The sequence below is a fragment of the Mustela erminea genome, chromosome 11 (assembly GCF_009829155.1).
Source record: "Mustela erminea isolate mMusErm1 chromosome 11, mMusErm1.Pri, whole genome shotgun sequence".
Lineage (NCBI taxonomy): Eukaryota > Metazoa > Chordata > Mammalia > Carnivora > Mustelidae > Mustela > Mustela erminea.
This window is the reverse complement of record NC_045624.1, coordinates 106,440,135-106,463,632: the sequence shown is the minus strand read 5'-3', so window position 1 is coordinate 106,463,632 and position 23,498 is coordinate 106,440,135. Positions and strand designations below refer to the sequence as shown.

Below are 23,498 nucleotides of genomic sequence, written 5' to 3'. Positions count from 1 at the left end.
TGAACTTTGTTTTTTCATGTCTTGCTATTACTTTAAAAGAAATGTCTTATAGCTTGTTGTGGGTGTCTCTTTCTGGTTTCTTGTTTTCATTGCCAACAATGTCCTTCTGCTTCTTATTTACTTTTCCTTAACCCTCAGTATGAGATCTGACCTTGGTACCTTTCCAGTCCTCATCCGTGGGTGATGTCATGGTCCCCCGATCTCTTAGAAAGAGACAGGGACTGGGAAGCTCTTCAATTTACAGAGTTCCCTCCTATGCTGTATTCATTTAGTGTTAAAAACCTGGCCTTTTGTTTTCTGAGTCTTCCTGGCATTGCCCCTGCCCCTGCCCTACTTCTGTCTCTTCTCTTCTGTTTCTACAGTCCATATCCTGATTTCAGGGTTGTTTTTTTTTTTTTTAAGATTTTTATTTATTTATTTGACAGAGAGAGATCACAAGTAGGCAGAGAGGCAGGCAGAGAGGCAGGCAGAGAGGCAGGCAGAGAGAGAGAGAGAGGAGGAAGCAGGCTCCCTGCCGAGCAGAGAGCCCGATGCGGGACTCGATCCCATGACCCTGAGATCATGACCTGAGCCGAAGGCAGTGGCTTAACCCACTGAGCCACCCAGGCGCCCCTGATTTCAGGTTTTATCCTCCTCCAGCCTCAGCACACAGGACTAGGTGCTCAACGGCTAAGGGTTCAAAGAGGCCAGTGGGCTGTGAGCCCCTTACCTAACCTGTGCCCACTGACGAGTGGTCTTCCCCAGGGAATACGCACCTGCTGACTGGAAGTTCTTCTGATCTCAAATTCACCAGATGCCCCCTTGACCCCCTCTACTTTCTCTCACACAGACATTGACACCATCACCCATCTTGTGGCTGTCGGTGCCTTCTCCCACTCACCTATATCTGGGGTTCTCAGGACTACTCTGTCGTTCAGTTGTGTTGTACATGTTGTTGATGAGTCCTTGGTTATAGGATCTAGTTGTTCCATTTTTAGGTGATGACTCAGGCAGGCTGAAAAATTATGCTACCCCTACCACCATCTTCTGAGAATCCTCTAAGCACAAAATGTTAAGCTATCCATGAGATACACCAACTTTATCATCAACTGGGGCAACAGGGTCGGGGTTACAGTCACAGATACACAGGTACTGTTGGGCCTACCACTGCATACCCACTCTCTGTTTCAGAACGATTGCCAAAAGAAATTAACAACAACTTTCTTGTACCTTGGGTCTTACATCTTTGAAGGTCATCAGCTACTTAATAAAGCATTACTGAGCACCAATTTGGCATAAAACATTCTTTCAGAAGCATCAGAATGCAAAAGACCCTGCCTGACTTAAAAGGCACTGTGAATCTAGAAGCAAATAATAATGAATAACAATAATAATAATAATAATAATAATAATAATAATAGTAATAACACATGCTATGCAAAAATGGAAATAAAACAAGATACAGTACAAGGCAGGTTAACTTATTTCCAGGGGTAGGGATAAGGGTGAAAACAGCAATAATCATGACTATAAGCTCCCTAAGGGCAGGCGTGGTATTTATAACATAAGAGAAAACATTTCGTTTCATGTAAATTAAAAAATTTTCATTTTAAAAACATACTTACAATGTACTTTAGATTTTTTTTAAATTTTTTATTTTTTAGAAACATATATTTTTATCCCCAGGGGTACAGGTCTGTGAATCACCAGGTTTACACACTTCACAGCACTCAATTGTAAAGGGCAAAAATCAAGATTTTAGGTCTGAATATAAAGACCATTCTCATAAAGAAGATGTGGTATATATACACAATGGAATACTATGCAGCCATCAAAAGAAATGAAATCTTGCCATTTGCGACACCGTGGATGGAACTAGAGCGTATCATGCTTAGCAAAATAAGTCAAGCGGAGAAAAACAACTATCATATGATCTCCCTGATATGAGGAAGTGGTGATGCAATATGGGGGCTTAAGTGGGTAGGAGAAGAATAAATGAAACAAGATGGGACTGGGAGGGAAACAAACCGTAAGTGACTCTTAATCTCACAAAACAAACTGAGGGTTGCTGGGGGGAGGGGGGTTGGGAGAAGGGGGTGGGATTATGGACACTGGGGAGGGTATGTGCTTTGGTGAGTGCTGTGAAGTGTGTAAACCGGGCGATTCACAGACCTGTACCCCTGGGGATAAAAATATGTTATATGTTTATAAAAAATAAAAAATAAAAAAATAAAAAAAAATAAAACTACTATTAAAGGAGAAAAAAAATTAACTATATCTATAAAATGCACTTTTGTAAAAGAGGCATGCAGACTTAATTAAGAATTTCACTGTGAATGTTAATATAAAATAATTACAATTGTGAAAAAAAAAATAAAGACCATTCTCCAAATAATTCACAAGTAGATTATGTCACTATCAGTATATTCAGACCTATAAGTGATAATCAATATTTTTGATTACTTGCACCTGTATCATAGGTTTATAGATACATTTTATTGAAAAATGTAGCTATGAAATATGTTAATTTCTTCAGGATAATTCAATCAAAGCTTATTTACACCTTTCCCCCAATTCTTATTCAGTTGACTTTATGGACAATGGTATTTTTGTCTTCCGATTGTTAAAAAAAGACAGTTGTTAAAAGAAACCAGTTTTTCTCTCTCACAATGTAACTGAAAATGATAGTAATATTACTAACAGCTCCTATTTAAGGAATATTCCCCATTCAAGGGGCAATGCGTACAATACTGAACACACAGGATTTCAACCCTAATACTTCCTTCACGGCAGAACACTGAAGCTCAGTGCGCTTAGGTAACTTGACTAAAGTCACCTGAGCGGAAGGCAGCACAAGCAGGAATTTGAAGTCTTCCTTTTCTCAGATGGTGGTCGCATGGAGCTGCTCAGGTTAGAAGTGTGCTACAGGTACCAGGATCGCAAGCTATGGCCTTGACCGCTCTCTGTGGGGGAGGGTTCTGTGGCGGCAGATGCTTTTGTTTTGGTCCTTGTTTACCCTTTGTGGGTTTCAAAATGCCCATTAGATGGGACCTGGAGGATCTGATGTCTTCACTGGAGCTAAATAAAATAATATGCTATAGATCTGGACCTCTAAGATTCTTAAGAGAGCAAACAAACAAGAATTTCTCAAGCAAATATAAACAGGAATGAATATCTTTCACTTACGAGAAAGCACCCAGGCCCCTTTGTGATAGCACATTCCTCTCTAGAGAATCCAACCCTTAAGTCACCAGATGCTAGTATTTCTTAATGGACTGGATATACTATCCACAGGATTTTTAGGAAGTTTGGACACTCTGTCAGTCTGATCACTGATCTAAGAAAATGCATTTGGAAACCACAACAGGCCAACATCTTCAGGGCTGTGCTATGAAGCAGATGCATGACCATGCTTTATATCAGCAAACTGTGGAGAGGACCTAACAGACAGGAGTAAGAGAGAAGAGATGCCTATTAGGCAAGATAACAAACACATGCAAGCCAGGAGCCCATAGTACACATAGGAAAAAAGCATTTAAAGCAAGTTTAGCCTGCAATTTAATTACATCTCTTCTAGTTGATACTCTCAGCACAGTACTGGGCTAAACGACAGAGCTAAGCTGATAAGATCAGCTCATCCGCTCAACTTTCGCGCTCAGGAAGCGGCACGGATGAGCAGTGATCCAGCGAGCAGCTTAGGACACACTGCTCACATGACAGAAAAGGTAATGGGGACGGACCTGCTGGGTCAAAAGGGTCAAACCAAGCAGTTATACTTTAAGTTGTAAATAGGCTATTGTCAAAAGAGAAAAGACAAATGTTGGTGAGGATGTGGAGAAACCTGAACTCCCCCACATGGCTGGTAGGAATGCAGACTGGCATCGCACTATGAAAAACAGCATAAGGGGTCCACAAAAAAACTAAAAATACAACTATCACATGACCCAGCAGTCCTCCTTCTGGTATGTATCCAAATAATTGAAATCAGGATCTTAAAATGACATTAGCATCTCACGTTCACTGCAGCACTCTTCACAATAGCCAAGATATAGAAAGCAAGCTAGATACCCATCAACAGAGGAAGGTGAAGGAAAATGTGGACCCAGGCACTGGAACATTACTGAGTCTTAAAAAGGGAGGAAAACCACGCAACAGGCAACAATATGGATGAACCCCGAGGACATTACACTAAATGAAACAAGCCAAAGACAAATACTGCATGATGCCATTCCTAACGTATTTAGAAAAGTCAAGAGTCAAAGAGCAGAATGGTGGTTGCCAAGGGTGGAAGGAAGGGGAAAATGGGAAATTGCTGAGCGATGGGCCTAAGGTCTCAGGTAGGTAAGATGAATGAGATCTAGCGATCTGCCATATGACAGTGTGCCTACAGTCAACAATAATGTATTGTACATTTACAAATTTCAGAGGGTAGATCTCAACTTACGTGTTCTTCCCAGAATAAAATAAACTTAAAAAACAACTTTGGAGACCAAAAACACCCCCAAAACTACCCTGATGCATCAACTACAAGCACTAAAAAATAGCAATTTCTTCTTTCTCAGACAATTGAAAGAATCACATCATAATCTGGACTTGGTTCCCTTTCCTTAGAAACCATTTTGTTAGTCACCCAAAGCAACTATAGTCTAGATATTCCCTAGCAATTTGGAGGAAGAACAAGGAAGGGCTATCAGCCCTAGAATAAAACAAGGGAAACTAAATTCTCTACTCTAAAGGAGATACTTTGCTGAACCAAAATAAAGAAAAAACAATTCCACTTCATCTGGCTATTTGAAGAACAGGTGAGCAGACACGATTGCTGTCATATTAAAATGGGTGTTTGGATTCTAGGCAGTTTCTACCCTATAGCTTTTATCTGAATGCCCAGAGTAAGCCTCTATCCTTCTCATCAGTTCCTCTGGCTGTAACGAAGGACAGGTTTAGAGAGAGGAACGCATGGAAGAACATATAGTACAGGGTTGAGAGCAACACCTTTGAAACTCAGTCTATCCTGAGTTCAAATGCTGCCTTCTTTGCTTAAGAATGGAATGATCTTGAGCAGGTTACCTGACCCTTCTGAACCTCAGCTTCTTCAGATAGAAGAATGGGATAAAATGGGATGACAGCCCCTACTCATCTGGATCACTGTGAAGATCAAATGAAATTCTACTTGGCATGTGCTTGGTGGTCATTTTCAAAAAAGGAACAAAACATATTTGTTACATCAGGTGTTTCAGATCTCTTGCCAATACTTGTTACTGAGAAAATTTATGAATTTAACACACAACAACAAACATTTGAGTCTCCCATACTGAGTGGGAGGAGTGGCTACAGGAATAGGCATGTCATAAAGCAAGTACAATAAAATCCTCATTGCAGGACCTAAGGGCTGAGTATGTGGGTGCTCACTATTTTTGTGAAAATTCTTCACCTGTCTGTATGTTTTCATTTTTTCATAATAAAATGTCAGGGAAAAAATTTAATGCATAACAGAAGAATTAAGAGATTACAGAGTCAAACTGAATTATAACAGAACACCATTCAAAGCTAGATCCTTAAGCAAAAACACTGTGAAGGATGCCAGCGATGTCCCAATTCCTGCTGAGCCTCAGGCTATGGGATGAGCCACGTGACTCAAGGCAGGACACTGTCTCCTGCTGGAACCTGCATGACTGGGTCAGCCCAATAGGTGGATGGTGAGGCACGCTTAGATCCAGAAAAGACATCCACCTCACAGCTCGCCTCCACCACTACACAGATGTCTCATTTCCAGGTCACTGTTTTCCCAATCAATCAAGAGGCTAAAAATAGAACAATGTGCTAAATTCTAAGAGCTACAGCATAAAACCAACTGAAGATATGAACACTGCTTAATTAAAGAGAAAAAGATGTCCCTTCCCCTTCCGCCCTCTCTTTCTTCCTGGCTTCTGCCATTTTAAATAGATTCCCATATAGTCTTTTTCCCTTTATTAGTTTTTTTCGAAATAAGCTTCCAAATGAAATCAAGACTGGGAAGTCGTTCATGAATTCCTTGCATGTAAGTCCTCTATCCCTGGAAGGAGACACCCAGAAAATGACCCACAAACACTGGCTTCATTTCTCCACACTGTCTAACTGCCCCATGAAGCCCATGGAAGACTTTGGTGAAAGTCTTTGGACTCCTATGGTGAAAGACTTTGGCCAAAGAGAGAGGGAGTCCTGTAATACCACAAGAGACCCAAGTTCAAATAAGTATGCCAGGCTTAGAACCATAACCCACTTTTAACGATGTAGTTTGGAAAAAGAAGTGCCACCCTAAAAACCTTACGTACCGAGAATGTCTTCATGGGTTGGTGACTGCCCAGTAAGCTTAATCCTTATTATCATTATTATTTTTCATTTATAAGAATCAACTAATATCCTATGGAGAGCGAAAGCTCTTGTGTATTTCTCAAGATTCAGACTTATAAATAAAGAGTTACAAACATCTGGCTTCTAAGAAATGTACAGCCACCAATAGTTCTTTAACCTCAATGCCATTTTCACCTCATTTACTAAAGAACAGTGGCTCACACTGTTCAGGGCTAAAGCAAATTGTAATCCAGACCTCCTAATATTTCTCTTTTCCTCTATCCTCATCAAGGACTCTTATCTAAACCACTTTGCCTCCTGCTGTGGAAATGGTTTATATTCTTAAAGGTTTGCTCTCAAGAGGGGGAAAAATGGTACTTAACCACTAACCATAGTAGTAAAACGCCAGTAATGTGATATTGCCAGGACCCACACACAGTCTATTTCACGTAAATTGTAGGACAGATGAACTATACTTCAATAACGTGATCCCAGGGCTCTGGGGCCACCACTGGGCCAGCTATTAGCAGTCACAGAACTGGGCTGGAAGTCTGCACAGTGATAATCACTACCATGATTCAGTGAGTGCCTACTGTATGCCAAGCACTGTGATAAAGGTGTTATTTCAGTTTCATTCTCACAACCGACTGCAAAGGTAGATACTATCACCTCCACTTTACAGTGGGGAAAGCCTGACTCAGGAAAGCGAAGCAAGTTCATCAAGGTCATACAGGAATTCGGCAAACTGCCTTGTGTCTCCAGAAGCTGGTGGTGGTTCTGCAGTTAGATCCTGTCCATTTCTAACGCTACTAGAGTAAGATCTGACACCGGATGTTTACATCCCTGAGCCCCCACGGTCACAGGGGCTGTGATAGGGTGAAGTGAACCAATACTCGTTAAAGCACACAGGGGAATGGCCCACGCCTCGTGTGTTAGCGACCAACATCAGCTAAGGAGGGGACACCTGCGACACTTTTATTCCTGGTAAGTCTTCCATCCTTAAAAACTCCCAGAGTTTAAACCCCCCCCCCCCCATCTGTATTTAAGAAACTGGAACACTTCTCTATCAGGACACTATGCTGGGAGGTATTCAGAGGATTTTGCTGGGAGGCAGAAAAGAAGATAGACACTGAAGTAATGATCGTGACCTGGTAGTTTCCAGTCTTCTCCAGTCTTGTTCCTCAGTTCTTCTCAAACCATTATATCCTACATAGGCCTGCTTTGTCCATACTCTGAGCAATCCCAACTATGCACTTATTTCTCTTTCTAAGGCAAAAAATTGTTAAAACCCTACCATCCACTTCTGTCTTCAAGTACAAAATATCCCAGACTGAAATGCTCTGACCACATGAGCCATGGGAGTAATACACACCATTCTGGTTTTAGAATCACAGTCATATGCAAATGATTTCGCTTCACCTTGTTACAAAAACCCCTCAAAGTGATACTCCCCACCCATCATCCAAATAGGTAAAGGAACTTCTCAGCTGACTTATGTGGCAAAAACTTCTTTGTCACACAACTCTGTCTCCTACTGCTTTGTTCTAAACAGTCCCCAAACAGCTTATACTATATCTGTTTAATTGGCAAAAGTCATTCTCCTCTCATCCTTTCTGTTTGTATCACTTTTACACTAAGTTATAAGACCAAGATGTAAAAAGTAGTGGTAGCTCCTTCTTGGCATCCTTCTCCCGAATAGGTGCTTCCCTGAATCACGGATCCCTTCAATACCCGGTATTACTTCGGACATACATTGGGCCACGCCCCGGAGATACAAACAGTGAGCAAGAACAGACCCAGCGCGAGCTCTCGGGGACCTTACAGTGTGGGGGAAGGGACCTACTGCCCTGAACAACGCACAATCACACCCATGCTTCACAGGGGAGGGTCTGACCTCATTGTCAAGGTCCCGAGGGCTCTCCCGGTGGGCTTTCTCAAGCAATATTTGAGCTGAGGAATGATTAAGGGTCAAGGAAGTGCCAAGAGGCAAGAAGGGCCTTCTACAGAGACCTGAAGAGGGAGCATGGCTGGGTGAACGGTGGCCAGTGTGGCCGCAGTGCAGACACCAAGGAGAAGCCTTGTCTCGGCCAACACTGTGGAGGCTGGGGAGGCCAGCACAGACCCCTGCGCTCAAACCAAGAGTCTCCTCTCCATGCCACGAACAATGGGGACAGGCTGAAGGGTGGGGACACGATCTGGTTTGTATGCTGACTGCAGTGGGGAGACCAGATCACTGTAATTCACAGTGGTAGGGGACAGCCCCATCAGGAGGCTGCTGCAGGGATCCAGAGAAAAGGTGACAGCAGTTGGGCCCGGACCAGTGATGATGAAAATTTCTATTCAGAGGGTACAGGTGGACAGGAACAGGTGTCAGCTCCGTGTGATGAGCTGCACGTGCACAAGTGCTCTGAACTCCCAGCCACAACCTGTGGGAAAGATGTTCCGCCTCACCTTTTCCAGATGAGAGTGCACGGAGCAACTGTCCTAAGTCCAGGCAGGAAACAACAGAACCCGAACCCACAGTTACTTACCTTCAAAGCCGGCTACAAAAATACCATGTAAAAATTGGAAATACAGTTAGAAAAGAGGGACTCTACAGCAAAGTTTCAAAACTTAAAAGTTCTTGACCTGCTTCACTCAGGTCCCAAGTGATGAGCCCTGAAGACACACGTGATTTTAGGTTTCACTTTACTAAAATGGATTCTCTTTGGACGTTCTTCACTCCTAGAAGGCTTACCTATTTCAACATATCGACTTGGCAAGTCCCTCAATTCACTGGCATGCCGCTCCTTCACTGAGCAGATCTAGAAAATAAATTCACAGGTTATTTTACTCAGGTGATGGAAAACTCTTTGTAACATTTCATTCAATATATGATACTTTTGTTAAATTAGCCATGTAGTGCTGAGAGGGAGTGCACATAATCTACTCAATGACTTAAATGATAGAAATTAATTTCAACGCCATTACTCATGTTCTCCAACATTATTCTTCAATAAAGTCTTATTCAAGGACAAAGAATGGAAACTGTAATATCGTTTTAACATGTTTCCAGTGACCCATTCTCTGCAACTCTACTTAGGGACGAAGTACTACTTAGGGCCTAGTTCTATCATCGTCCAAACAAAGCTCTGGCGGAAGCACATAACCAAAAGCTCAGTGGCTAATCTGCACAACATTCACATTAGGGCTTGTGTTTCTGACTACATATCCATCATTTATTTCACTCTTGCTAAGTAATACTTTGCATAAGTGGCATCAAACTCTTCTCTCAAGTGTTTTAAAATTTTTTTAAAAAAGTGTTTTGTAATCAGTGTATTATATACTTTTAATCAGAGTTAGGCAATCTACAGCCTGTCCTTGACTGGTCTTTTTATGACCTGTAAACTACAAAGAGTTTTTTACATTTTGAAAGACTAGAAAAGGAAGGAAGACAGAAAAATATTCAGCAGAAACAGTATATAGTCCACAAAGTCTAAAATACTTACTACTTGCTACAGAAAAAGTTTGCCAATCTCTCTTTTAAGTTATATGGATACAGTTTGGATATATATGTGTGTTGGTATATTTAGCACGCGCACGTGCGCGCACACACACACACACACACACACCCCAAACAACACATGTGTATTAACCATGGCTATTTTAGTGTGACAAGACTATGGATAATTTGTTTTCTTTATTATATTTTCTAAAATGAATATATTCTTTTTTTTTTTTAATAAGACAACAAAAATTTACGTTAAGTTCTGCCATCAAGGTAAGACAATCTGAAGTTAAATACTGATTCTATACAACTTTCATCAGGGATCAGGTTTTTTCCTTTTTCTTTAGGTAACTATAAAACAACACAATAAATACCACTACCCTAAATTTAGCTACAATATAGGAAATTCTAAAATACAGAAAAACCCAAAGAGAAAAAACAAACATTACCTACTGTCCCAGTACAAAGTGAACACATTAATAATTGTTTTTGTTTGGAAGCTACTTTTTTTTGTTGTTTTTTGGAAGCTACTTTTATTAACCCAACAATTACCATAAGTAACTTAATGTATTATTTAAATATTTTTCCACAGCACAATTCTTTAACGTATACAGAATTTCACTGTCTGAGTGTACTGTAATTTTCTTACAATACCCTTTTAGACATCCAGTTTTTGCTTCTAACCAACCTGAAGGCATGATTCACATACTTGGATAGAAGATGTTTGGACTTTTGTTTCCCTAGGATAAATTCCTAGAAGCCGAACTAACGATGGATGGGGATGTGACCTCACGTTCGGTCTGTTCTGGTTTGGTTGGTACGCATGCCCAAACTGCTGTCCAGCAGTGTGGGGACTACAAGACAGGTCCTGCTCTAACACAGGACTCGAACCCAATGCCGGGGGCGGGGTGGGTAGGAACACTTGCTTAGAAGTGATTGGCAATTTTCTCCCAATATTGTTTTTTGTCTCCTATCCATCTCAGACAATGTCCTGTCCGCTTCCCCAATTTCCTTCTCCTTTTGTTAGACTTTTGATTCTTCTGTCCACATTTGCTAGGGAAACTAGACTGTCTATCGGCCATGCCCCACAGTGCCCAAGGGACAACTGTCTTAACATGCTGATAAAACCACATGAATAACGTCTCAAATTGTTTGAAGCAGAGTAACAGAAAGTAAGTGAAAAATATTAAGCAGAACTCTGAGCAACTACTGGGCACCAATCCTGAGCTTTGGGAGAAACAGACATAGCTCTTTCCTTAGAAAGAGTATGGGGGCAGTGAGGAAGACACACAAAGAGTCCTTTTACTCAAGTGGGAAGGGCAAGTACAGAAGTACAAAGCAGTGGTGTCTACCAGCAGAGGAGGAAGGCTCCTTGGGAGAAGGGAACTCAGGCTGAGGCTGGACTGTTTCTCTGGCCCCGTGATAAGCTCTCTGAAGACTGGGACGTGTGGAAGTTCTGGCAGCTGGGCTCTCCTCTCCATCCCCTGCCCCTCCCCAGTTCTGTGGTCTGAGCTCTATCTCACACCTACTTCTCCACTGACCTAATGGGCATCTCAAGTGGACCCACATAAAAATATCTCCTGACTTGCCATCTTAAGTGTTACCCATGTCAGGAAAAAGCAGCTTCGGTTCCCAGCTTCTCGGGTTAAAAGAGTCACCATTGTCTTCTGTCTTCTTCTTACATCCCACATTGAACCATCAATAAATATGACAGGGTCTACCCTCAAAATACACCCAGAATCCAGTGATTCCCCACCAGCTCCATGAGGCTGACCAACATGCCAGGATTTTTAGGGAGGTTCCTGCAGTAGCCTCCTACCCTATCTCCCATCTTTACGAACCCTTCATTGTTTGGCTCTATGCAAAATCCAAGTTTGATTGTTTAAGTCTGCTGTTCAAAACCCCTCTGCTGGCTTCCCACCTCACTCAAATTAAAAGCCCAAATTGGGGAGCGCTTGGGTGGCTCAGTTGGTTAGGTGACTGCTTTCGGCTTGGGTCATGATCCCAGAGTCCCAGGATAGAGTCCTGCCTTGAGCTCCCAGCTCGTTGGGGAGTCTACTTCTCCCTCTGACCTTCACCCCTCATATGCTCTCTCTCAAATAAATAAATAAAATCTTAAAAAAAAAAAAAAAAGCCAAAATTGGCACCAAGGCCAGTGAGCCCCTCCACAATGCATCCCCTCCTACCCTCCTCCTCCCTCAGGACTTCTAGCTCTCTCCTCCACACTTGCTTCATCCACTCTGGTGATAACGGCTTTATACTCCACAAAGACATGCCAATCACACTGCTGCCTCAAGGATTTTGCCCTGGCCGCTACCCTTGTCAACATCCCTCTGGCACAGATCTCCCTCCAGATCTCTACCAAAGCACACGTACCTTATGACAGAAGTCTTCCCTTGATTGCTCTATATTACATGGCACCCACCCCTGGCCCTTTCCCCATTTCCCTCTTTAACTACCCTCCTTGCTATTTACCTCCATCAACGTGGCATACTCACTTGCGTGTCTGTCTTGCCCCACTAGAACATCACGGGAACTCGGTAAGTGGTTGCTGGCCGAGTGAATGAATGAATGAACGGCTCAGACTGCACACTCTGCTACACCCTGTGGCTGTCTCCCCAATAAGGCTGCTCTCTGAGAGGAAAGATTATGTCCTACCTTCTCTTCCCTCAGCAGAACACAGGGATTCTCAACTGAGAAGAAGTACCCAACGTACTACTAATTGAGTCCAAAGAAGAGGAATCCCCAATAAATACAAAGAAACATTTGACATGAAAAAATTTTCACACATGAGTTGGATCATAATCTGGGCACAGTGAAAGCATATTAGTTTCCCACAGCTGCTCTAATAGATTACCACAAACTTGGCAGTTTAAAATAAAGAAAATTTATCCTTTCCAACTTCTGAAGGCTAGAGGTCTAAAACCAGTTTCACGGGGCCCAAATCAAGGTGTTGGCAGGGCTGTACTCCCCGCAGAGGCTCTAGAGAATCTGTCTGTGACATGCCACCTCCGGCTTCCGGTGGCTGCAGAACAGCCTTGGCTGTGTGTGACGCTCCAGTGTCGGCCTCTCTGCTCACGCTGCCTTCCCCTTTCCTGTGGCGGTGCTCCTTCTTTAAGAATACTCGGGAGTGCATTTAGGGCCAACCCAGATACTGCAGGACAATCTTCCCATCTCAAGATCCTCATTAATTGTATTTTGTGCCATATAAAGAAACATTTATGGGCCGTGGGATTAGGATGTGCTAACTTCGTGGGCCACTATTCAGCTTAAGAAAGAAGGTATTTCCGGTAGCATTCAATAAACTTCTGTGTCCCTAAAGCTTAATTTTCCTTGTCTTTCACCAAAAGAAAAGAAAATCATAACTTTAAACAACAAAAAGCCACTTGGTCCATTTAAGGAAATTTTAAAAAGTATCAAGAACCATTTATTGGATGAGTAACCACACAAATGGGATAAGGAGACTAGAGAATCACTTTTCGTTTTTGTTTTGTTTTGTTTTGTTTTGTTTTTTTAAAAACCCTAGACTATTGGGCATGCCTTCTCTTCTGCTATCCTAAATATGAATCAGGTTATGTTCACTTGATACATGAAAACAATTAAAGAAAGGAGAACTAGAATGATAGCAACCTAAGGGCCAGGAGGACCTTACCTCAAGTTAACAATGCTTGTTTTGGTTAGTAAGCAGCACCGCATTAGTAATTTTTGAGCGTTCCTTTTCCAGAGAAGAGTACATTTTAAATAACCATGTCTCTTTCAAGACTATTCTAGAATTTTGCGGCAAAATAATGACAATGAGGTTTACGAAGCACTTACAACATGTCAGATTATGCTAAACTCTTGGTAGGCATTACCTCACTCAACCCTCCCCAGAGCTCAGGACGAGAGAACAATCCATACTCCCATTTGTGGATGAGGAGAGTCAGGCTTAGGTCACACAGGAAGTACGTGTCAGACCTGTTGGACTCTAAAGCCTGGCTGTGCCACCAGACTGTCGCTGGGATATGGTCTTGTACCATTCGTAGCCATTTTTTGGTTTATTTTGTTTAGATTAAGCTATATATTTTTAAAGGGAAGTCAACAACTTTGGGTTCTGAAATGCCTAATACAAGACTAACACTGGTACACGAAAAATAAATGTGAGTGAGCTTTGGGCCCTCTTTTGTACAATGGCTGAATTTCATTTACCCAGGCACACAAGGAGCAGAAGGCTGCATGCCACAAAACAGCCCCTAATCTTATCAATAATAAGTCTGGGCCTCTGCTCCACCCAACTATGACCAAGCAAGTGGGATGATTCAGTTTTAACATTCTCTTCCCACGATCATCAACTCTAATGAAGAAACTAAGGGGAATGGAGAGAACAATAAAGGATGGGAAACCTGACAAACCAACGAAAACAACTACAACCACACCTTCCATAAATAGCTAAGGTCGACCAGGCAGGGAGATTTAAAGATCACAGGTGGCAGCAAGGAAGAGCTCACAGTGCGTTTAGCACGCAAAAGGGAAAGAAAGAAAGACTGTATCTCCAAATTTCTGCGTATGAAAAGATTTCAGCATAAATATCACACAACGTGAATATTCAGGGGAAAATATTCAGTGGCTTCCGAGAAGCCACTCAAGACCTCATATTCCTTCAGACCCTCCTCAGTGGATCTTTTAACAACATGGACTTATTATCAAGACAAGCAAACCACCTTGACCGAAGTCCCCCAGCCGATAATCAGCGTCACGCTGTCCTTCCAGCAGAGGCTGCACGGATACATATCTGGGCGAAGACTTATGTCATCCCGGGGCACATTGGTGATTCTCTGCTTGGAAGTGATGTCAAAAATCTTCACACCCTGAAAAATACAAGAGCATTAAGTATCCTCTACTCAGGAGAAGGAAAGGAGAGGAGAACTTATTAACAGCCCCTGCCACACACCACCAATAACCAGCACCGGGAAATATTGACAGTGTTTATTGAGCACCGCTGGGAGCCATGTGAAAGAAAATGCTTCACTCCACACAAACCCTGTGAGAACCCACAACAAAAGAAAACCTCTACCCTTCCTTGGGGACAAAAGAGATTTTATTAGTAGATGGCATCAGGGACTCAAACACAACACAAATGGGAAATGGGACAGATATCCACCACCGCATTTCCAAAATGACGGACAAGTAACATTTCTAATTGTATTGTTCCACTAAAAAAAAAATGGAGCTTTTTTTTTTTTTAGAAAAGCTTTGAATGCGACAAACCACTATGTGTAAAGAAAACTATACCTGACATTTTAAAGCACTGAAATGGAAACACCAAGCAAGCAGCTAACTAAAAATAAACCAAGAGGCCACAGGTTTGTTTACCCTTAACTGTGACCTGGGAGAAGTTTAAGAAAAGTCCTGAATAGCAAGGTGAATTCTGGGAGAGTTCTACCATTAAAACTGAATAGGACAAGTTTACTAAATTATACCTTGAAATTTCAAAGGATAAGCCAGATGTCAAAAGCTAATTTTTAAAGTTTCTACTCAGCCTTTCTCATATTGAGTAAACTTTAAATAGAATGCAACACCAAAAATTACAATCTACTTTTTAAAAGGCAGGCCTCTTTTTCACCTGTGATTATATGGGGAGTAAAATGAAATCAGCAATATCCTGTACTTGTTCCACAGCAACATACTTGCCCTTGGCTAACAGGCAAATGGTATTTTCAATATCGCATTCCCAATGCAACCCTTCAATTATTAAGATGCCTTTTCATTTTCTTGGCTATTCTCCATGCCTCGGGTTTCTTACTCCAAGATAAAGTCCAGAATATGTTGGGAATTACTCTATTATGAAAGCCAAAAGCAATCTAATCTCTTTAACCTTCCAGGTATGAGAGCAGTTGCCACTTGTATGTCTTAGAAAAGACCAGTGGCTTCTTTCCCTTTGTCACAGCTCTCCCAATGTGTCCACTTTTCTGGCTCTGAAGAAGGATCAGGAAGATGAAGATGTGATTTTACCATATTATTGGCCCAAGCAATCAGGTGGCCTCTCCACTTCACGCTCCTTATGTTCCCTTCTCCTTCGTGCAGAACAGAAGACTTCCATCGGCTCATCCAAGATCGTTCAAATAGCAGCAACTAGGGACAAATACAAAGGATGTTTAGAAACTGAGATGCATATATTAGGTTTCTTACCTTTTTTTTTTTTTTTTGGCTGGCCCTCGGAATGTTGAAGTTACTACAAAGTCAAGCCACAAGATGGCACCAAAATACCAAAATTCATGGAGAAAAATCGTCAGTCAAGATTTGTGTCACAGAAAGTTCTTTAAATGATTGCCCAGAAATTAATTTATTTTGTAACTGGGGATATCAAAACTTTGTAATTTTTTTCCTTAAAAATAAAATACTAGTCACAGCTTAAACTGTAATAGTCAGAAGAAGCCTGTTTTTCATTTAACCCGAGAAAAATAATTTTACAATCATGTTTGAACAGTAATTCATGTCATGAAATAAGATAAACTTGCTTTAGGATTAAACTTCTTTAAAAAGTTCATAGTTATCCAGGGTCTTTATTTTAAAAGGAAGAATCTATTTAAAAAAAAAAAAAAATCTGCTGGGGAGCCTGGCTGGCCCGGTCAGTTGTACATATGACTCATGATCTCAGGGTTTTAAGTTTGAGCCTCACACTGGGTGTAGAGACGGATTATAAACAAAATATTTTTAAAAAAAAAATCTGCCAGATAAATTTTATTACCAAATATAACTGGTTAAAATCTCTAAGACTGGTGAAGATGTAGTTCTAGTAATTCATGCATTATTAAGGACACAGTATTTTTTTCTTGATGTACCCAATTTAAATCCCTTAAGACATTTATATAACATAACATATAAAATTTATATATATATAATTTACAATATATAACTTCATGTGTCCTTTCCCACCCCTAAAGGGGAAAAACAGGTACCAGGAGAAAGAGAATAAATTCACATTTTATTTATATTTCTCAGTAACTAGGCTCCCATAGCCAAAAGGGGCAAACACAAGACAAATAAACACCAAAACCCTAAAATTCAGTAAGTGTCCACATTCACAAATACACCGAGAATGGTCACTTTAAAATGACATAAACATCTGAAGTTCTCTATTATCCATGAAAGGAAAGGTGGCTTCACTGGGTCCATAGTGGTGCTACTGACCATGCGGTATCCCATCTTCCCATCAGACAGATACAGGATATCCTCTTTGCTCTCAAAGATCTTCCCACCCATCTTGTCCCTTTCCAATCCAGGTTCTAAGTAAGAAATCACCACCACCACGCTTCCCTATTCCCAGTTAAAGACCCTTAGGTCCATCCTCTGTGATTTTTCCTCTCCCTCCACCAAGATGCAAAAAACAGAGCCAAGGAGGTCGCTGAATAGGTTCACTATTTTGTGACAGGGTAAGTTTGAAATCTGGGGAAGGAGGAGAAAGCCTCAGATTATCCTTCCTGCTACACATTCCACTAGAGATGGGTAACTAGAAACAATTATATTAAACATGAGGAATTGATAAGATCACAATGTCTATCTTCCACCTGTGGCTTGGATCCGAGGGAGGGGATTTTCAGAAGTGGGCTGGGCCCCAGAAGCACCCCATAACCACCTGCTAGGAGGAATGGCTGACTGGGTAGTGAGGAGGAAAGTGTGGTGTCGCATGGCATCAAATTCCTCTCCGTCCGATCCCATCTAGAGATGACCAATGCTGTGTGAGAGGGGAACATTCCACACTTGTGCTAAGAAAACTAAATATGCCCCCAATTCTAAATGAAGATGTCTATAAAATACGACAGAAACAAGACCTCAGTGAAGGCCACGATTTAACTCATTACAAGAGCCCATCTGGGAAGTGAGTGATAGGACAGATGCCAGCAAGCCCAAACACCTCCCGCTCAGCATCATGGCGGTGGAGGTAAGGGGCGGCATGGGAAAATTGCACTCAGGGACACAGAGGAAGTGGTCAGCACTGGTAGTTCAACCTGAGTAGCCACTCACGCTGTCGCTGGGCCACACAGCTTGGAAGGAGAAAAGAGGTCTGGGGGCACTGTGGTGGGTGCCCATCAGTGGCAGGCTGTGCCCTACAAGAGAACCTCAAACTGCCTCAGTGGATACAGCAAGTAGGCTCTTAACACAAACACCAATATTTACACCCTTTGGAAGCCACTTCCCCAACAGGCAATTGTGTTCCAATTCAGGCAGGAAGGAAAACACAGAACTTCCTTCTCCTACCGTGTCCAGAATAAAAGATTTGGACAAATCCTCACAAAATCTATGACATATTCACAGCAACTACAACTGTGAATACTGAATATAGACTTCTCCCAGTAAACAGGAACAAGAAAAAACACCAGCCATATGGAAGAATCCAGTATTTGAAAACAACAGGACTTATCTAGGGAATAAGGGAAATCTCCTACTCCTGATTCTACATGAATGAGACCTTCCATCAAACAGACAAGAACTTTAAAAAATAATTATTCTTCTCAGGTGACAACAAAATTAAGCAAACGAACACCAAAGGATAAGAAACACAGAGTAAAGCTGAAACTAAAGAACAAAACAAAACAAACAAAAAAACTCTATATTCTCGAGTAAGAGAGGAAATCAAACTGTGACCAGAGCACTTTGAAAATGAGAACACAAATACTGCACATCTAAACTTTAGGGGATGAAGTCAAAGTTGTAAACAGGATAAATCCATAGCTCTAAAAGTCAGTAATGAGCAGAAACAGATGTGGGTGCACTAGCTACATGACAAAAACAAACATTTCTTATTGAGAGATATAAAAGGAGAGCTACATAAATGTACATTATGTTCCTGGATAATAAGACTCAAAATTCTCACTGATGACCCAAGTTTTAGTAGTTAATCTGTGATTTTAATGGGAGCATAAAGAAAACCCCAAAGGAATTATTTATAGAACTTCCCAAAATGTTTTCAATTCATTTGAAGATATGTGAGAATAATAGGAATTTTTTTAAATGAAGCGATTTGTGGCTGGAAGGCTGGGTGTTTAGTAAAATTGTTATTCAGAACAGTACAGCAATGGTCCTACGCAGGGAAGCTGGTGCCCTCAACTCACAGCCTTTCTGGAGAATCCTTTAGCACTGGGGAGTCAAAGCTTTAAAAATGACCTCAGAAGTCTGTGCCTAGATATTTATGCTCAGAAGTTATCAGACAAGTGAGTAAAGAAGTATGTAAAGTTATTGTAACAGCTAGAAATGGACTAATGACTGGGAAATGATCGACTAAAGCGTGGCAGAGCTAGATCACCCAAGAAGAGGATGCATCCATTTATAAATAATTTTATACACCTACGTTTATTTAATGTAAAAATATGTTCAGGGCCATTAAATAAAAAAGCAGATTGCAAAATAGTATTAAATATGATGATCTTTAAATAAAATATGTGTATCCATATAGAAAAATCTGAAGGATACCTTTTAAAGTAATTATAATTCTAGAAACAGGTGGTAGGAGATTTATATATTATTTCTATTTCATGATTATTCTGCTTGGAACATGTGAATTATTTTTATGTTCACACATAGAGAGCTGAAAATCCATTCTCCAATTTTGATAATCAACATAACTTAAGAGAACAGCTGAAATAAAACAGTATCAGCAATTCAATGAAACCTAGAGAAAGAAGGAATGTTTCAGTCATAATAACTATGTGTTAGAATTAATTCGCATAAATTGTACCTACTTTTTAAATAAAACGTTAACTTTATAAAAATGTTAGTGAAGTCTTGCTGCAATTCCAACCAAGACCCAAACTCAGTCCCACTGAGCCTTTCTGCTGACGGTGGCTGGGCCCGCCTCCTTTGTCTCCAGCTCTAGCTCCAAGGAAAACTTCCAGCAGGGGGCAGGAAGAAAAGGAGGGAGAGAATTCTGAATTCGCTGGTCTCAGGGTTGAGTCTGACCTTCCAGAGTTCTATTACAAAACACCCTGTGTACCCTGCTCTGACATGGGATCAAGGAAGCTTCTTCCTTAATATTTTTCTAGTACAGACAGCACACATCATCCTGTGGCACTGAGGAGTGCTCAAAAAAAAAAAAAAAAAAAAGGATGGGGGGAAGCTGATATACTGTCTTCTGGAAAGGAAAACAAATTTTAACGAATTTACATTACAGTTTTGGACATGATTTGTGTTATTTTCTGATGTTTCTCAAATAGCAGCAGATTCAATCATTTTCCCTTCATATTTTATGGATGACAAAGAAGAAATGATGCGTACATAAATGGCCTTCAATATATTAGGGAAGCAAATTCTTTTTTAAGTCCTCCTAATTTCTCGGTTCTGTATACATTTTAGGGTCATGCTGGTTCTATCACGGGATAACAAACACCACCCTGTATCTTGCTCACTGGCACTCATGTATACTTTTCAGACCCCAACAGGCTGCAAATGCTTGGGGGAAAGAAACCACATTGACTTTGCTAGACGCACAAGGCACGATGAACAGGAGATACTGAATAGGCTTCCCTGGCCCTACCAGTCTACTCCTTTCTTCCCTTGTCTATGCACACAGTGTGCTTGATGCAGGAGGAGCTACATCACACACCCAAGCCCATCAGTTACTCAGCCCATCTTCAGTTAGTGATGTCCCGAAAGCTATACTGGCATCTGCCCTGATCTCAAAAACCTAAGGGAAGGAACCCTGTGGACTGACTGGTCCACAGTTACTACATCTTCGATGTAACAACATCCCTTGAGAAAGGGCTCATTTATATTGACTCCCTGTCCTACACCTGAAATGTCGGTCCAGTTCCCTTTGCTCAGCAGCAGAAGAGATAATCTGTGCATAACAGATCACAGATCTGGGAAGTGCTTTTAGGATTAGTCTTCCTCTATTCAGTTTAGCTGACTGTAGTTCCCTCATTTCAGGAATGCCACCTGGCCTCCCACTTGGCCCAAATGGTGATGATTTAAACTGGGTTTGTGCGCTGCTGACACGCCCCCCATCACTGCCATGCCCTCTTCTCCTGGTGGTCTAGCCCTCGCCTGCTTTTCTCCTCTCTGGTACCTCCCCTGGTCCTTAAGGCACTTATTTCTGCCTTCCCTTTCCACTCTACTTTCTTCCTTACTCATGAGTCCTACTTCCCAATCCATACATAGCAGAAAACCTTAAATGTCAGCAAGTAATTATGGAAGCATCGCCATTACTGTTCTTTCAAACTCTTCAAATACAACTAGGCAGCACCTCAGGATTTGATTTGCAGCATTGTGTGGGGACCCACGGTTTCACCCAGGAGGGAAAAGGACCAGATAATCACTCCCCATCTGCTTTTTTAATCCTAATCTACGGGAAATTCAAGCAGAAACAAACTGTCTGGCAGGAATGCCAAGGAAAGTTCCACTTCAGTGATTTAAGAAATGATAAGCTGCTCTTCTTACAAACAGTTTACACTAATTTAACTACAGCAGAACTATCTGCCTGTATTTTCACTGATATTTAATAAAATCCATTTCTTTCTTCTAGTCATAAAACTGCCTAGAGACCTACTGAGCACGAATGTTCTACAAAGCATTTTAGAGGGTAAGTCATTGAGTGAACTACCTTTAAAAGCAACTGGTTAATTTATTTGGTTCATCTTCCACATCCCATAATATTGAATTGTCATTATCACAATACTGAGAGCAATTTAAGCTCAATGGGAGCTAAGTACATAGAGAGGAAAAACTGTTTCCAAGAGGTCTATTTTTTGTTGGAGAAAGTATTCTAAGGCTTTATTTCCCATAAATCCACATTCTGGCAGTCAGCACTCTTGGTACTTATATTTCAATAGGAGCCCTCACATCCTCAGCAATATACTTCATTCTCCTATGTTTTGTGCTGATAAATCTATCTAGTACTTTGTTACGTTACCGAGTGGGAAGGATGCACATCCTAGAATCTTCCCCACACAGGGCGGGATTCCTTTTGGGCTGTAATAAAGCCACCAATTCTGGCAACATAACACCCATCATTACCCATCGCCCATTCTTCCCTGATGGAGGAAAGGGAGGATGATTGGCCCCTTTTTAATCATCTTGTGATCTTTCAAGTATATAAATCACTTGAGTCTTTCAGTCTTCCTACACACTGGCGGCACCGCTCTCTCTGAAGCAGACAACGGTGTGGGGAAAAATGGCAGGGGTGGAGGAGCCCACAGGCGAGTCCTGGACAGCAGATGCGTTACTGTAGGAAGGACCGAGGGGCTTGGAGAAAACAGACTCCATAAAGACAAAATACCAAATCCCAGAAGATGCTGGAGCTCGAGATAATAAAACTGAGAGAAGAAAGAAAAGGAAAACCCAGCACATTAGAACATGCCAAAGAGATGAAGGACATAAGGATGGGCAGGACCTGACACAGAAGAATTTAAACATCCAGAGTATATATAAAATTTATACATATATATTTATATATAAATATATAATATATAAATTATAATAAATATATAATTATATATAAATATATATATTTATATATAACTTATATATATAAATTTTTATATATAAATTTATATGTATATATATCTTTTATATATAAAAGATTAGAAATGAAATCCAAGAAGTCAAGAAAGCAAGTAAGAAAAAATGAGCGAGCACAGAGAAGAGCTGGGATAGTGTTGGGGGCTGCTGACAACAGGCAGGAGTCCTCGATCTGGATGAAGGCAGAAGTGACCACAAAGAGGGAATGGCAGGTGCCTCTGTCTTGCTTCCTGCTTTAGCTCAGTACCAAACTTTAACACACACAGCTTTTCCAAACACCATCCAGAAAGAACATAAAGCATGTAGGAAAAGAAAGAGAGTTTTCTGAATGCAGTATTGCTTAAATTCAGTGGTGATTTGCGGGATGAGTTATAATCCTTCAATCTCCTTTCCCTAGAGGTAATTTAGTGTGTTTAAAAGAGGTTAAATACGGGTCCAAAACTGCTACCACAGGAAGTCTCTGTACCCAGATGTATTTCCAGGGCTTGCGTGACAGACCACTTGCTTCCGAGCAATGTCTGAGTAAACACAACACAACACCAGTGCAACGTAGCTTTTGGACAAAAGCCCTTGAAGTTAACCAATCCCGTGAAAATGCTTTGAAATTTGAGAAACACCCTACTGACATCAGGTAGCAGTCAATTCAGTGACCAAGAATTCCAAGCTACAGGTTCAATGAAAACAAAAAGAAGCTAAACACTAGAGGTGACATGTAGGAGCACTCTCCTTTATATTAAAAACTAGTGATGACAGGTAGACAGAGATCTGTGTATCCACCTCCCCATCAATATGGGTTTAGCAGTTACCTGTGGCTACATGTGAGGGAGGCTCCTACTTAAACCAGCAATCTGCAATTTCTGCATATGCAAATGCACAACTGCAACTATGATTTAATTTAAAAGTAAATAAGGTATTCTGAAATAAATTTACCAGTTAAAAAAAAAAAACTTCCATTATGGTCCCACAGACTTAGCAGTGCTGGTGGTCAAGCCAAACACTTTGGGTCTGTTTTTTAGTTTGCAGCTGTTTAAGGATACATTTCCTGGGGCTGGTGTTAAGGTTGAAGCCATTTAGCAGCAGCATAAACACAAAAGTCATCCACTGGGTGATTAAACTTGAGTTAATGCTCTGTGCGATGCATAAGGATCTCTAATTTTAAATACGCATAATCTTAATCACAGACAACTGGAAGCATATCTTCACCTGGTGG

The 23,498-nt window shown here is 41.1% G+C and overlaps 1 protein-coding gene across 7 annotated transcripts in view; it reads right to left on the bottom strand.

The window, feature by feature from the left end:
- The window catches only part of VPS41 (VPS41 subunit of HOPS complex), a 175,218-nt gene that overhangs the window by 57,975 nt on the left and 93,745 nt on the right, over positions 1 to 23,498 (bottom strand). For all 7 annotated transcript variants that reach the window (XM_032303858.1, XM_032303859.1, XM_032303864.1 and 4 more), the window contains 3 exons: positions 15,788 to 15,907; positions 14,497 to 14,643; positions 9,047 to 9,113 (listed from right to left, as the gene is read on the bottom strand). In XM_032303858.1, coding sequence (XP_032159749.1) covers positions 9,047 to 9,113; positions 14,497 to 14,643; positions 15,788 to 15,907 — 334 coding nt within the window. The remainder of the gene's footprint in view (positions 1 to 9,046; positions 9,114 to 14,496; positions 14,644 to 15,787; positions 15,908 to 23,498) is intronic.